Source organism: Prionailurus viverrinus, chromosome A2 (genome assembly GCF_022837055.1).
Source record: "Prionailurus viverrinus isolate Anna chromosome A2, UM_Priviv_1.0, whole genome shotgun sequence".
Lineage (NCBI taxonomy): Eukaryota > Metazoa > Chordata > Mammalia > Carnivora > Felidae > Prionailurus > Prionailurus viverrinus.
In genome coordinates, this window is record NC_062562.1 from 18,685,477 (window position 1) to 18,700,466 (window position 14,990).

The 14,990-nt window shown below is 55.3% G+C and overlaps 1 protein-coding gene across 3 annotated transcripts in view; it reads right to left on the reverse strand.

The window, feature by feature from the left end:
* Positions 1-14,990, reverse strand: part of CACNA2D2 (calcium voltage-gated channel auxiliary subunit alpha2delta 2) — a 115,605-nt gene that overhangs the window by 58,489 nt on the left and 42,126 nt on the right. For all 3 annotated transcript variants that reach the window (XM_047850221.1, XM_047850220.1, XM_047850219.1), the window contains exon 2: positions 11,494-11,610. In XM_047850221.1, coding sequence (XP_047706177.1) covers positions 11,494-11,610 — 117 coding nt within the window. The remainder of the gene's footprint in view (positions 1-11,493; positions 11,611-14,990) is intronic.

The window sequence follows — 14,990 nt, forward strand, 5'->3', positions numbered from 1 at the left end:
CCCTTGGGGTCAGGGCCCTCCCACCTGAGGGATGTGAGGGTACACCAGCCCAGGCTGTTCCTCTCATCTCACGGTACCTACTCCCCAACTCTTCAGCCCTTCATACTATGGGTGTATGGGAAGATGCTCTTGGACTCCCTAAGCCCCAGCACCCAGCAAGGCCCTGAGGCCCCCAATGACCAGAACCAAAGGTCCAAGATGTAAGCTCAGAAGAGCTTCGAGCCCCTCAGAGCTCTGGGCAAGGATGTGTAGTGGTGCTAAACTCGCACAAGGACACGAAGATGTGAGTGGCTCTGGGTAGAAGGCCACAGCTCTCACTCCCCGAGATGTGAGCACCACACACCACTGCTGCACACCAGTCTCACCACGCTTCCCTCTGGGGAGGGGTCAGCAAACACCTGAGGATGGAAGGTGGGGGCGGGCAGGAAGTGCTGCCTACTTGCTGACAATCCCCATCGGTTCCTGGGGGTTTGGCCTTCTCACCCCACAGCCTGCTCCTGACCGTCCAAGACCCCCGTCCCCGTAAGTGCCACCTTCTCCACCCCCCCCCCCCAGAACCTGGAGGGTTCAGATTGTTTCCCTTCCCATTCTAACCCCTAAGCTACACTCAACTCTGCCTGACCCCACACTCCTACCCGCAGGGCCCCTCCATGCTGTTCTCTTTCGCAGAATGCTCTTCCCCACCCTCTGGGAGGCAAACCCCCTCCTTCCCTCCAGCTTCAGCCTCAGCCTCAGCCTCAGTGTTACTTCTCTGTGCTTCCAGGTAACTGGGACTCTTTCATGAAAGCCCAAAGTGAGGTCAAGTGATGACGATCTTCCCCGTGGCCCAAGCCCCTGCCTTGTAACAGTGATAACCACACAGCACACACAGGTCTAAGAGCCAGTCAAGTCTCAGCTCAGACAAAACCCTCGGCAATCCTGCCAGGTGGACTCTTCTCTGATCCCCTGCCCTGACCCTGTCTCAGTGCCTGTCTATCCATCTGTCCATCTGCCTGACGCTCATGCCTCCTCAAATTGGATGCTGCTGGATCTGATGACAAGGAACACAGGGGAGGCGAGGGGTGGAGCTGGGCCTGGGGAGGGACTCTGCATGGGGGGTGGGGAAGCCCCAAACTTGGCCTTGAGAGGCCTGAAGGCCGTCTCTGCCAGGAAGTTCCTGAGTTGTGCCAAGGGGAGACTGCACTGGTCCCTCCTAATCCTGTTCCTGGCCTGGGGATGCCCTTGCTGGTTCCCCGTACCTACCCAGTCCAGGCCCAGCAGTCAAGTGGGTGAATCGGTGGGTCATAGGTGGGGAGCTGCCTGCTTGCCCATCAACCCCAACTATCCAGGGAGGGGCTGGACCCAAGGCACCTGGGCAGCTGGTGATAGGGCCTCACACCCTCGGCTCCAGCTGGTGTTGACACAGCAAACATGCCGCGACTCCCATTCGCTGAGGCACCAAGTGGGCAAACATAGGAAGGCTGGAACAAAGGGCCTGACAACTGTGACCAGCCTCTCAAACAAGGGACCCAAGTCCTGTGCCAGGAGGCAGGAAGCATTAAACAGCCTGGACAGTGTGGCCCACAGAAGTGGAAGCTAGGGACAGGCCCTTGATGAGGCATCCAGAGTAGGGGGAGCCGACCTGAAGACCGATGGCCTGGGGTCAGTCCCGTGCTAGGCACAGACCAGTCTCATCCATGGGACTTGTCCCATGTGCATTCCTTCTTGAATCGGTGTCACCAAGGTCTGGGCATAAACTCTGATGACAGATCTGTGAGGCTATGCTTGTTGCTCCTACTGTCCGGGTAGGGAAACTGAAGCCCAGAGAAAGTGAGATCTGCCAAGGGTTCAGTGCGCTACTCAAGTGCAGAGTGGTGGCTATAGCACAGCAGTGGTTGAGGCCCCTGATTCTTGGCCACCTTCCGCTCTGGGCCTGGTCATGTGTATCATGAGCCATGCCACATCTTTATGGGGGACTCATGGCCAAAGGTTCTTTTTGGAACAGTGCAAGGTTAGGACTATGCAGGTTGTGGTCACTAGGTGAGGTTTCCACTAGACTGCAAGGAATGATGTCTCCACTAGGCATAGTCCTGCATGCCTCTGCCGAAGGCCCACCTCACAATGTGTTTGTGCACGTGCTCTGCACGGCCACGCCATCGGGCGAGACCTTCCATCACCATATGCATGTGGATGCCCCACCATGAAGACATGTACGTGCTCTCTGTACCTCCGGTCTGTACTTTGCTGTGCCCTCCGCCTTGGACCCTCTTCCTCTGCCTGGCTACATCTTCAGCAACCCCCCTGCCCCCACCCCAGGTCCCCTAGGCCTGATCAGTATCCACAGGCTTACCACCCTGGCCCACACTTTGTGGAATGGGTCATATCACTGTCACCTTGAGCAGACTGCACTCTTTGAGGGAGGAGCCCCATAGGTCTATTCCCCCATCTCTGGACCTGGTAACCTAGTATGGTGCTCATACACACCGGTTGCTCAGCACTCGGTAAACAAAGGTTGAAGGAAGCAAACAGCACCCGAAGTACCTGGTATCCCTTGACACAGTGAGCCAGGATCAACTGATCTCCAGGAAAACCTTGGGGGACCCCACCCAGAGTCACTATGACACCATGGGCTGGGCTGGCCTTCAGGTGTGGGTTTGGAAAGACTAATGAGGGACCTCAGAGGGGCTTCTCACCATGCCTGTGCTGGGTGCAAGGAACCAGGCCCTCTCTGCCAGCAGCCCTGTGAGCCGACTCACTTCTCCCATAGGTACCCACTATCAAAGCAGAGGCATTGGTCCCTAGGTATGTTAAGCCATGAAAAATGGGGATGACAGAAGTGACTGGCTACCACCCCAGGCCTCAGGTGGTGAGCCCTGCCCCCTACCTCGGTCATCTCTTCACCCCCCTCCCTCCAGTGGAAAATGATGCACAGGCTACACCTGCTGGGCTCCCTTCCCAGCTCACAAAACCCGTATGGACAGACGCAGCCTGACTCACTTCTGCTCATGCTCACTGCCAGGCCAGGGCTTGGTGCCTTCCTTCTTCCCTTCCTCCACTTTTGGAAATTCTACCAGCTCAAGTGCCACCACCTCCAGGCTGTCTCCTTAGACTTCCCCTCCCATATCAGCTGTTCTATACACGAGGATCTCAGAGTTTGTCTGTCTCCTCAAAGTATGGGGTCCTGGAGGATGGGGACTAGCTGGGCCACCGGCTCACCCTGCCTTAGATGCACCCTCCCTCCCCCAGCCCTTGTACATGAGGTTTCAGAACAAAGGGCCAGAAGCTATTAAAACTCAATTAAATTTCTCACTTCTCTGATCCTGAATTAGACTGGTTTGTCCCTGTGGCACCTGCGGGCCCTGTTCTTCCACATCCCAGCATCTGCCCCACGTGTCCAGCTAGGACCCCCAAGGAGGTGGGCAGAAGCAGGAGAGGATCCTACCGCAGTGCCGGCTTCTCTGGGAGTGCAATCCAATGTGTCTCCCCTGGGGGCCCACGGCCGTTTCATCCATTTGGCTGACCCCCCACCCTCATGCCCTAGATTCCCTTTCCTGTGGTAGTCAGGACATACAGGTTGAATAGGAACCCACTCTCTAGCTATCTATCCACTCTCTAGCTATCCTGTGTCCCCCAACTGAGGTCTTGCCCCTAGGCCCTTGTTTGTGCTCTGCCCTCTGCCTTGCAGACCCTCAACTTTTCCTTCCCCACCCTGGAGCTTCCTCTTTGCTCTAGTCAGCATGGCTCTACTTCCTCCCAATCCTCAGGAGCTCCGTGAGGAGCAGGCACACAGGCTCAGGAGCCAGGGTGAGCTGGGGGAATTGTGACCCTGTTTTAGCCAGGCAACAGCCAAGGCTGGCACTGTCTCTGCACCTCTGTTTCCTCATCTATAAAATGGTAATTCTGCTCTACAGTAAAGCAGAGACTGGCTCCATACCTGGGGTCAGGCTGGGGGCAATGGGAAGGTTTGCTGAATGACTGAGTGAACACACAAATGACAGGGAGACTGAACGGTGCTATGGGGAAAGCACCTGGCGTCATGGAGCAAGGCCACTGGGCAGGTGAGGCTGACACCCCCTCTTGGAGCAAGTTCTGGGTCTGGGGTGCCTTGGCTAAGGTATCTCCACAAGAAGTGGTCAATGCTGGTCAGGGCAGACAGGATGTTGAGCTTCCTGGCCTGACACATGGCCCTTTAGTTTCCTCTGACCTTCAGCCACTAGGGAGAGCTCAGCAGCAGGGCGGGGGGTATAAGGCTGATCCACCAGGCTCTGTGGACTCAGGGGTGTTGCACCCAGGCCCCTAGATCCTTTGGCTAGAAGATGCTGGGGAATGACCACAGCTCTTCTGACCCTTCTTGAGGTCCCTGTACTATGGAGGAGGAGCCACGAGAGGAGCCTGCTCTATAGGGGAAATCCTAGGAACTAGGGAAGGCTGGCCCGAACACACAGCTCGGCCTTTCTTTAGCCTGACAGGCCGAGCCAGGCCCTCATCTGACCACCACTGGGTAGGGCGAGTAGGAGAAGAGGATGAATGAGGTTTCCCCTAAGGATCCTGGGGACACACCCCACCTGCACGACCTCCCTCTTCATTTCCAGGGAGGCTGGCTGAGGCTGCAGCTTTCTAGGGGTCTCTGGCCACACCATGTATCCTCGAGGAGGCCATCCCCATGTACACCTCCACCAGTTGCTGGGAGCGGTGTGTCTTTGCCCAAGGCTCACGCTGACTCCCAGGGCCTGTGGGTATATGGGGAGTGCACAGCAGCTTACCTTTCCTCCCCTACACGTTCAGGCCACCTGGGAGGAGGAGCTCCCTCTGAGCCCTGTTCCTGAGTGGTCACTCTGCCACCACATGCTGCCTTGTCTCTCCTGAGTGCTCACCACAGCCCAGGTCCCCGTCCTTGTTTCCTTGCTGGCCGGCTCTCTTGCTGCCTCCCTCTGTTAGGTGGGGGTCCCCAAGAGTTCCCACGTGAGAAGCATTCAACAGATGTCCATTCACTTATTCGGTGCTCCCCCCATCCCTGGGGGCCCCAGGTGGCTCCTCTGGGTGGCACTGGCACCTTGCCAGGAAGCAGCAGCGCTGTTTGGGTGAGGGGAGAATAATCAGCCTTAAACGTCGCAATCAGGGAGAACAGGCTGCTCAGGCCCCTGGCGCCCACGCGTGCGCCTAATTGGCTCTACGTGTCTGTGGCTCCTTTCAAGAGCGGGAAAGTGGAAGGGTCAAGATCTCTTAATGTTTGTAATGAAGGGGAGGCAGAAGCCACTGCCGGCCCCACGTAAACACCTTTTAATTGCACGGAGAAGGGTGGGCGGGGGCAGCCCATGCTACAGAATCCTTTGCCTGTCTGTCCCCCATTACTGTGGCTTTTAGAGCTTCCCAGTCTGCAGTCAGATCCCAGAGGGTGACCTCCAGCCAGAACGCAGAGTCACAGCCCTTGCACCTGTTGTACAAATGTTCCTGAGACTCCTACTCTGGGCCAGGCCTCCTCCAGGCCTTGTCCTTTCAGGGCTGATCTGCCCGTCCAACCCCCATCAATCAGTGCAGCGGAGGACCCAGCTCTGAACCAGCCTCTGGCTGTCTCAGTGCCAAACTCTTCCCCCCAAATCCTTGCTGCCTCTTCCAGGCAGCCCCAAGCTCAGTTTTACCCTCTTAAACTGAAGTGATCTTCCTCCTGCTATAGCTGCCCCATTCCATCTGCACCTCTCTGAGGTCCCTATGTCCCCTGCTTACGCGGCTTTTATTCATCTTGGCTGCATCTCTCTGTCCCATTACCAGTGGTTCTCAACCAGGATTTGGGGGGAAGGGAGTTTTCCCCCCAGGTGACATTTGACAAGATTTGGGGACATCTCTGGTTGTTACAGCTGGGGGAGTGGTGTACTACTGGCATCTAGTGGGTGCAGGGCAAGGATGCTGCTGAGCAATCCTACGGTGCACAGAGCAGCCCCCACAACCAAGAATTATCCTGCTTGAAATGTCAGTAGTGCTGACACTGAGAAACCCTGCCTTGGATGAAGCCTTGGAGAGAAAAGCAGCAAGTAAGCAGGAGCGAGGTGGAGTGTGCTCCCTCCTGACAGGAGTGGTCTGCTCTACAGCTTGGGAGGGGGAGCTCCCCGGCCCCCTCCCTGGCTCATTCCTTCTATTCCTCTGAGCACCCAACCCAGGGCCCAGTTCCTGAACAGACCTGGCCACACTGCCAACAATGCATCAGTTTAATTGGGTTAAGTGGCCATTAGCGGCAAAAGCAGGGCGGCTGTGTGCAGAAGGGTTTTTAATTTTACTCTTTAAATGATGCTCGCTCCCCAGAGAGGTGACTGAGGGTGGGAACACTGCCCACTGGAGCCCCCAGATCCAGGGCTGCAGCTGCGCCACCCCCTGTCCCATCCATCTGGGCCTCACAAGGCTGGGCTGGGCCTCACGGGTGCACAGTGTCTGTCTCCACTGCCCAAGGAAGAACCTGTGGGCGCAGGCACTTGCCCGAGGTCACTAGGTCATTCCAGGGCAAGCCACTATCAGAGGAGGCCAGAGCCCCATCTCTTCTTCCCTCAGCCCTGTCCACACCCTGCAGTCAGCAAATGCCATGTGGCCACCGGTAGTAGTCCAGAGGAGGCCAGTGTTGGGGGGCAGTTTGTGGGGTCTGAAGCCCAGCTGCCCAGACCTAAAGCCTGAATTTGGTGTGGGGCTTAGGGCCAGTGGTTTAAACTCTCTGGGGCTCAATTTCCTCAAATGTAAAATGAGAATACGATACTCTCGGCTTGTAAAGAGGATTTGGAGAGATCTGGAGTGTTCTGGCTCATCGTAGGCTGGGCACCTGATAGGCACTAAGAAAGAGGCCAATGATCATGGGAGGGAATTATTTCTGCCCATTTTAGGGGAAACATTCTGACTTCTGAATCTACATAAATCATCTGTGGGGCACTGAGAAATATTGAAGCTCAGCCCCATCCCTGGAGACTCTGATGTACTTGGTTTGGGGCGAGGCCTGGGCATCACCATTTAAAATCTCTCCAAGTGACCTCAATGTTCAAGCAGGTTTCAAAACACTGCAGGAAGACAAGGGGCACCTGGGTGGCTCAGCTGGTTGAATGTCTGACTCTTGATCTCAGCTCAGGTCTTGATCTCAGGGTCATGAGTTCAAGCCCTGAGTTGGGCGTGGAGCCCACTTAAAGAAAAAAAGTTTGAAAAACACCATAGGAAGACAAAGGTACAAAGGCACAACGTCTGGAAAGGTCTTGGCCCTGGGAATAGCAGGAGGTACCTGAGGTGGAGCATGGGGAACATGGGCATGGTGGAAGGGGAGAGCTTAAGGACTGAGGTCTCTAGGTCCTGGATCCCTAGTCAAGCCTTTCCACTGCCTCTGGTTTGTTTGAAGTTTGAGGTAAGAGGGTCTCCCCAAGAGCAGACTCTAGCCACACTGATGTCCCTGAGTGCTCTGGCCTTGGGCTTCCCATTCTCTGGGAACTGAGACAACTGAACCACAATGCCCATGGCCCCACCGCTGAAAGGAGGCTGGAACCCCTTGCATTTGGGTCACTCCTGACCTTATCAAGGCTGTATCTCCTCTCACAGCCTCTCCTCTAAGCCACAGAACAGAGGTATCAGGGATGGTGCTGAAGGTGGCACAACCTTTGGGGACACTGTTTTCTTTGTGGCCTTTATAAATGATGGCTCCTGGAGGTATGAGACTGAGACCAGAAGTACTGGGCAGGGATGGTCTCATGTCCCTATTTTACAGAGAGGGATGCTAAGGCTTGGGATGGGACAAGACTGAGTGCTCTATGAGGGCAGGAGCAGGGCCTGTCCTCCCCCTGCCCACCAGCACCAGCCTGGCACACAGTAGTCCACTAGAGAATGTTGATGACTCAATGGAGGAAAAAAATACAACCAGGAAGAAATGACCTTTCTGACAAGGGCTGTGTGTCAAGGCCCCAGCAGGGAGGACAACAGAGTCCAGATTTGGGCTGCCTCCAATGTGCTGTAAGTTGCTAAGGCAACTCTGCCTCCAATGTGCTATAAGAACTCAGGTACCTCCCTCCCTCTCCTGGGACTTAAGACCCTTAGAGAGTGGGCCTTGGCTCAGAGGACCCATCTCCCTGGTAGTAGAATTCATAAAACAGCTCCCCTCCATGTTCCCAAAGCTAAGGCCCTAGCAGGTTTCCTGGACTTGGGAATGCTGGTTGCCTGTGTTGCAAGGCTCCTGACCTGGCCCTGCTCCTTCCCTGACTCTTGCCTGCATAAATCACCTTGTGCAGCTTGGAGAAACTCGTAACAAATGTCTGATTGTCCCTGATTAGATGAGCCAATGAACTTCCGTCCTGTGTTGCTCAGATTCCTCTTTGCAAGTCCCAAATTAAAATTCCAGACCAGAGCAAGAGGATTTAAATTGGATTACTGGATGGGGTCCAGGGAGAGAAGAACAATGGACGGGGGGGCAAGGGGTCCAGGCCCCCACATCCCTGCCTCCATATGTACCCAGGCTGCAAACAAATGTGAGAAAGGAAAGAAGGGCCAGAACTTGATTAAAAGCAAATTTAAAACACAATTAAGACCAAAGCTCATCCTGAACAATTAGGACCAAGGCAGGGGAAGGATGGTTGTCCTCTGCATTCTCTGGGGATATGGACAGAAGCATCTTGTGGGCCTAGAGCCAGAGGCACTGCAGCAGGGGGGTTCATGGCCCAGCAGAGTGCTGGGAAGGTAAGGGTGGTGGGCTCTGTGCACACCTTGGAATCATGTGGGAGTCAAGGGCATGGCTTAGCATCAGAGTGACCTGGGTTCACATCCTGGCCTGATGCATGGCATGTCTGAGTCTCTGTCCCCTCTGTGAAGTGGGCCTCCCTCATGGGGTTGCAGTGAGAGTAACCTGTGACAGACAAGACATGGTGAGTGCCCAAACAGTGAATGCCCTTTTCCATCATTCTTTTTTCTTTTGAGAGAGAGAGAGAGAGAGAGAGAGAGAGAGAGAGAGAGAGAGAGGAGAGAGAAACAGCACATGTGAGAGCAGGGGAGAGGGGCAGAGGGAGAGAGAGAGGGAGAGAAAGGGGGGGGAGAGAGAGAGAGAGAGAGAGAGAGAGAGAGAGAGAGAGAGAGAGAATCCCAAGCAGCAGGATCCATGCTCAGAGTGGAGCCTGATGTGGGGCTCGATTTCAGGACCCTGGGATCATGACCTGAGCCAAAATCAAGAGTTGGATGCTCAACCAACTGAGCCCTTCAGGCTCTCCCCCATCATTCTTCTATTGAAAATAATTTGTGGCATGTCAGGCTGGCTCAGTTGGAAGGGTATGCAACTCTTGATGTTGGAGTTGTGAGTTTGAGCCCCACACTGGGTGTAGAGATTACTTAAATAAATTTTAAAAAAATAAAAAGAAAATAATTTGTATTTGGCACCAACTATGTACCAGGCCATGGGCTAGGCTGCAGATGCAGTGGGAAGGAGAGAGACCTCTGCCCTGCCTTGAGGGGCAGGGTCCAGCATGTGGATGGGGTATAGAGACAGTTGGGATCAGGACCCAGGCCTTGGGCTCTACCCTCCCTGCCAAGCTATCAAGGTTGATAGTTTGTCTAGAATTGGGGAGAAGAACTTGGGGAGGGACCTCAGACTTGCAGTGTCCGGGGAGGATGGGCAGGGGGCTGGGCCCTGGGCTCCATCTGTGGAGGGCAGGTCAGGCATCTGTCATTGCCACCACTCAGCACCTCTCATTGAGGGAACTGGTCCTAAAGCCAAGGTGGGCAGCGGGCCTAAAGGATGCCTCTTCCCAAATTTATCAGAAAGTTTCAACACAAGTTCAGGGCTGGTTGCCCGCACTTTGTAAAATGGAGGAAAGTAAGGAAGTAGTGGGCAAATGAGGAGTCTGGAATGAATGGAAGAGAGAGAGAAAGAGAGGCAAGAAAGGAGGGGACAGGATCCAGGTCAGTCCCAGTTCTAGGAAAAGCAAGGAGGGGACATGATATGCTGGATGGATAGGGCAGCAGAATGTTTCTCACAGTCAGGGGAGACACTCTTGCCCTACCCTGGGACTGCTGTCCCAGTTGAAGGCTGGGCTTTGCCTCCTCCCCGGGGCAGTTCATTTCTCCAATTGTCTCCCCACCTGTGACCAGGAGTTCCTGAAGGTCAGGCTGGACTGGGGCTGGGCTCACTCTGGGTCGTCTGGATCCACCCTGGGTTGGGAGGCCTTCAGGCTCCACTTCCTCTGGGACTCTGGTCCCAGCATGCCAGCCTCTCCCTATTCTATGATTCCAGGTCACACAGGATGGGCAGGGGAGCCCAGGGGGATGGCAGGGCCCAGCTCCTGGGGAAGAGAGTTCTCTCCTTGAGGCCTGGATGTGGTGGGGGCTTGAGCTAGGTCACTGACCTGATTTAACCCTGCCAGGCCCCTGGTCTGAGCTTGGGTATGGCTTGTATGGATTTGCTCATCCTTTTAAAAAAAAATAGTTTTACTGAGATACAATTCACATACTACAGAATTTACCCACATAAAGTATATAATTCAGTGTAGGTTTTTTTTTTTTTTAGCACATTCAGAGTTGTACAACCATCACCACAATCTAATTTTAGAGTATTTTCATCACCCCAAAAAGAAACCCTGTACCCATTAGCAGTCCCTCCTTATTCCCCCTCCCTTCCAGCCCTAGGCAACCACTAATGTACTTTCCATTTCTGTGGATTTGCCTATTCTGGATATTTCACAGAAATGGGATCACACAATAGGTGGTCTTTTGTGGCAAGCTTCTTTCACTTAGCAGAATGTTTTCAAGTTCATCCATGTTGTCATGTGCATCATCAGTACTCCATTCCTTTTTATTGGACTCCTCTTTTTGACACAGGCTGAGGCTGGGGCAGTGGCAGCTGTGCCTCTGATCTGTGGGCAGCTTAGACACTCTCCCTCATTTACTGCACAACCTTGTAGCTCTAGAAGGCCCTCCCCACCTGCACTCCCTTGGGGTGGGTGGAGTTCGACAGGCCTGCTGGCTTTGTACAAGTGGTCAGTGCAGCTGAGTAGGGTCTGTCAACTCCCAGAATGGCAGCACCTTGGAGCTGACAGGCACAACCTCTCTAAGATTAGAGGGGGAGAGTGAGGCTCAGAGGGAGGCAGAGAAACATTCAAGGTCATGGGCAGAGCAGGGGCTCCAATACCTAGCATTACATGGCTCCCACATTCTCTGTGGGGCATTTGGGGCCGTTCCACACCCCCCCCCCATCAGAGCTGCAGCCTACCCTCCCAGGCATCAGCAGATGCTCACCCAGGGCACGCTCACAGAACAGAGGAATCTGAGAACTCCAAGCCTGCCTGGGCCCCACTTTCATGCCTGCACAAGAGCCCCAAGACCCCACGTCACCCTCCAGATAAAACTATCTGTTCCTGCCATTGCTACCCACAGTCCAGGTGGGCACAGCCCTGCCAGTGAATTCAGCCTGAATACAGAGGGCCAGGAGGGCCACGTGTTCACGCTGGGTAGGCACACTGCCCACACAGTGCAGAGCCACTCGCCTGGCCCTCCCTCAACCCACATAACTGCACCTACCTTCAGGGCCTGCACCTTCCTGTCCAGCAGGCTCTCGATGTCTCCTGCCACCTTCTCCACCAACTTCTGAGGCTCGTTCTCCTGCACCTCAAACAGATTCCGGTTGTCCTTGTAGATCTAGAAGGAAGCAGGAGCCAGGGGTGAGGCCAGGGTGGTCCCACATTTCCATGTCACAGCCCCTTCATATCCCCCCTGCACAGTATGATCCAGCCCTTGGCCCTGCCCCAACTCTGGCTCTGGCCATTCGGAGAGCATGGACGTCTGAGGGTTGGGCCCACTGCCCTCCTGAACTTGAAGAAAGGCTACTACGGTCATGGGTTTCACAGCTTGCCCTGGTTGTGGCTGGTGGGATGGGGTTGTCACTGCCTTCTCTGGGACTCAGGATTCCTCCTCCAGGAGCCATGAGCAACAACCGCGTGACTAGTTCAGAGTGGCTGAGAGCAGCAGAGGCGGAAGGGTGGGTTCAATAGGAGGCAGGGTGTGTGTGTTGGGAGGGAGATGGGACCAATAAGCACACACGGCATACCACATGCCTGCTGACATGAGGACACTGTCACACTCACTACACCACATATGCATCACATATAGCCACCCCTATACCCTTTTTTGCTGGTGTTGCCCCAGGGCATTTACAGAAACTGCAGTGGGGACTCTAGGCACCCCTAGGGGTTTCTCTCTCATTCAGTGCACAGAATATGGGGGCAGGGACCAGGGAAAAGGAGGCATGTGGGGAGGATAAATCTGCCCCTCTCTCCTTGAGAACTGGGTCTGTGCACACACTCACGTGGGGGTATAAAGCTGACAGTCTGCATCTGCATGCGTGAGTGTGTGTGTTATGGCTCAACACACATCCATCTGTGTGCATGTGCCTGCATGTTGGGGGTAGGATGGGGTTAGGGCCTCTAGATGAAGCCTGGGGCTTATATGTGAGTCACAGAAGTGAATTCAGCCAGCCTCTTTGTTCCAGGCTGGGGTCTTGGGTGTCTGCACATGCATGGATGTGTGCATGTGCGTACGTGTGTGTGCATTGTACACTCACGTGTGTCCATCCAAATGACCCCAAGAGGTCTGCTCCCAAAGCTGACTCCTTCACAGAGGTCATATGCCACTACTGAACTGCTGCCATTGGGCCACGCCATTGGGCAGTGCAGAACCAGAGGAATGCAGAGAGAGAAGAGGTGATGAGGAGGAGATAAGGAGGTGGGAGAGGCAGCTGATGAGAGACAGACAGGCAGGCAAGATAAGGTCGGAGAGTGACAGCCAGACAAGGGGGAGATAAGGCCTCCAGCAGTTGATGGGGGAGGAGGTGGGGGATCAGGCGCCAGAGCCCCTGCCCTGCCGCCCACTCAGCACCCAGCAGTCCAAGGGTTAAAGTGCCACACAAAGCCGGCTCAGGCAGTCTCCTCCTCCTGCCGCCCCCCATCCCTCCCGGCTTCTCTTTTCTTTTTGTCCTTCTCTTAGAACAAAATAATTTGTGGCGAATTCGCTCCTTCCCACAGAGCAGTGCCGATTAGAGGGCGAGGCATGAGGCCTGGACGCAGGGCCAGGGAGGATGGAGGCCCCAAGTGGGCATCAGGCCAGGCTGTTCCCTGGGCTCCCTGGGCTGGGCCTCAGGGCAGAGGCCCCCAGACAGAAGATGGTGGAGACAGAGATCAAGGAGGGGTCTGAGTCTGGGGTCACTGGGAAATGTGGAGAGCCTGGAGTGCAGTGCCCACTGTTGGGGGGAATTGAGGCTCAGAAACAAGAAAGGGCAGGTCAAGTCCACACGACTCTGAGTGGCAAAGCCAGGTCCTCCTGGACCTCTCCTTCCCAGGTTTCAGGGCTTTAAAAATACATCCTTTCCCAAGCATGAGCTGCTGGCCTGGAGCCGGGACACCCTGGGCTTGTTGAGGCCAGCTATACTTTCTAAAGCCTCGGCCTAGTGCACCCTGGCCCACTTGTGCCAGCAGGGGGCGCAGCTGCCTGGCTTCTCTGGGTAGGGGATGAAGTTCGGACACCTGACTCTCCTGTCAAGGTCATTCCCAGGTGTCCCAAACCAGGGCTGTCCATAGCCGCGGCAGTCCTGGATCAGAGGCTGGACCAAGCAGCCTCCTGACAACTCTCCTCTGGGAGCCCCGGAGTTCCTCCCCACAGGATCCAGGGTAGCCCTTGCAGCGTCGCATGGTGACTAAGACAGGGCTCAGGAGCCATAGAGGGAGTGGGTCTCCAGGTGGCAGGGTCACACCCCAGGGCCCTGAAAGGTGGCATAAGGGCTTGAAAGCAGGAACCCTGCTAAGAGTCACCTCACGTCTGAACCTTGGTGTCCGATTTATTAAGCGAGAGAACAGCAGTCCCCTCTCTGCAGGCTGATGGAGGACTGCAAAGAACCTACACTATTGTCGCTGCTGCTATTGTTGAGGATCACCGGAATTCTGCAGAAGGAATCACAGTCCCTCCCTGCCTCCACTCTCTCTGCTATATCTGTACACTAAGGATCTGAAGCCATTGGCTCCCATTCCTGGGCAGACAGCCGTGGTCTCCTGGGGTTGGCTCGCCCCCAGCCCCACCCTCTTCCCAGGCCTTCCTGGGAAGCCCCTCTCCAGCCATACTGTTCTTGTCTCCAACACCTCAGCCTGGGCCCGAGAGGTGACAACAGGGGAGCCTAGACACAGAGATGCCACTGATACAGCACAGCCAAAGCCAGCTCCCTTCCAGCTCTCCCCAGGCACTGGGCCTGTGTGTAATGGACCCTTGGCAAATGCATATGCCCAATTCCCTGCTCAAGAGCAGAGCTCTGTGACCAGCTAGACCTCAGTCTGACTCATATTCCTGCTTGCAGCTGTGCTACCCCTTGGAACCTGGTGCTTCATCTGCCACACTTTCTTCCTGTCCCAAGGACCCTCTATGACATCTTTCTGCTGGTCCCCGGTGTCAGCATTGGTGGCCTCTCCAGCCCATTGACCTGGTGTGTTCCTGCAGGCTTCTGGGTCCCCAGCCTATGCTGATGCCCACTACCACACCTTTGCTCATGCTGTCCCTGTTTCCCGTCTACCTTCCCTGCCTTTCTAAATCCTCTCTAGAGCAAGGGTGGTAAAATGGGCTAGAAGGAGTTTCTGGAGAGATGAGGGCTGAATCCTAGAGCTTCAGGGCCTGGTCAAACTACCAGCCAAGCCTGTGCCCCAATCCCAAAAGAGCCCCTGAGACATAGTAGCCCTTGTTCCTTCTATCCCGAGTGCTTCATCCCTCTAAACATTCCCCTGAACCTGTTCCAGGTGCCCCTGGCTCCTGGGGGTGGGACTTGAGCTGAGCCCTGTGTCCCAGGGAGATCTGAGTGACACCGTTCAGCAGATGGTCCCACCCTGGGAGATAGGGCATCTCTCCATTGATGCTGTCTGAGGAGGTGCTTTCTACCTACAGGCCTAGCAGGAAGCCTGGGAGACCCTAGGGCAGAAAGTATGCCAGGGCTGGCTCCCCTTGAGCCCCAGCCTCTAGCCCTGGTCCCTGGGGTCAGCTTAGAA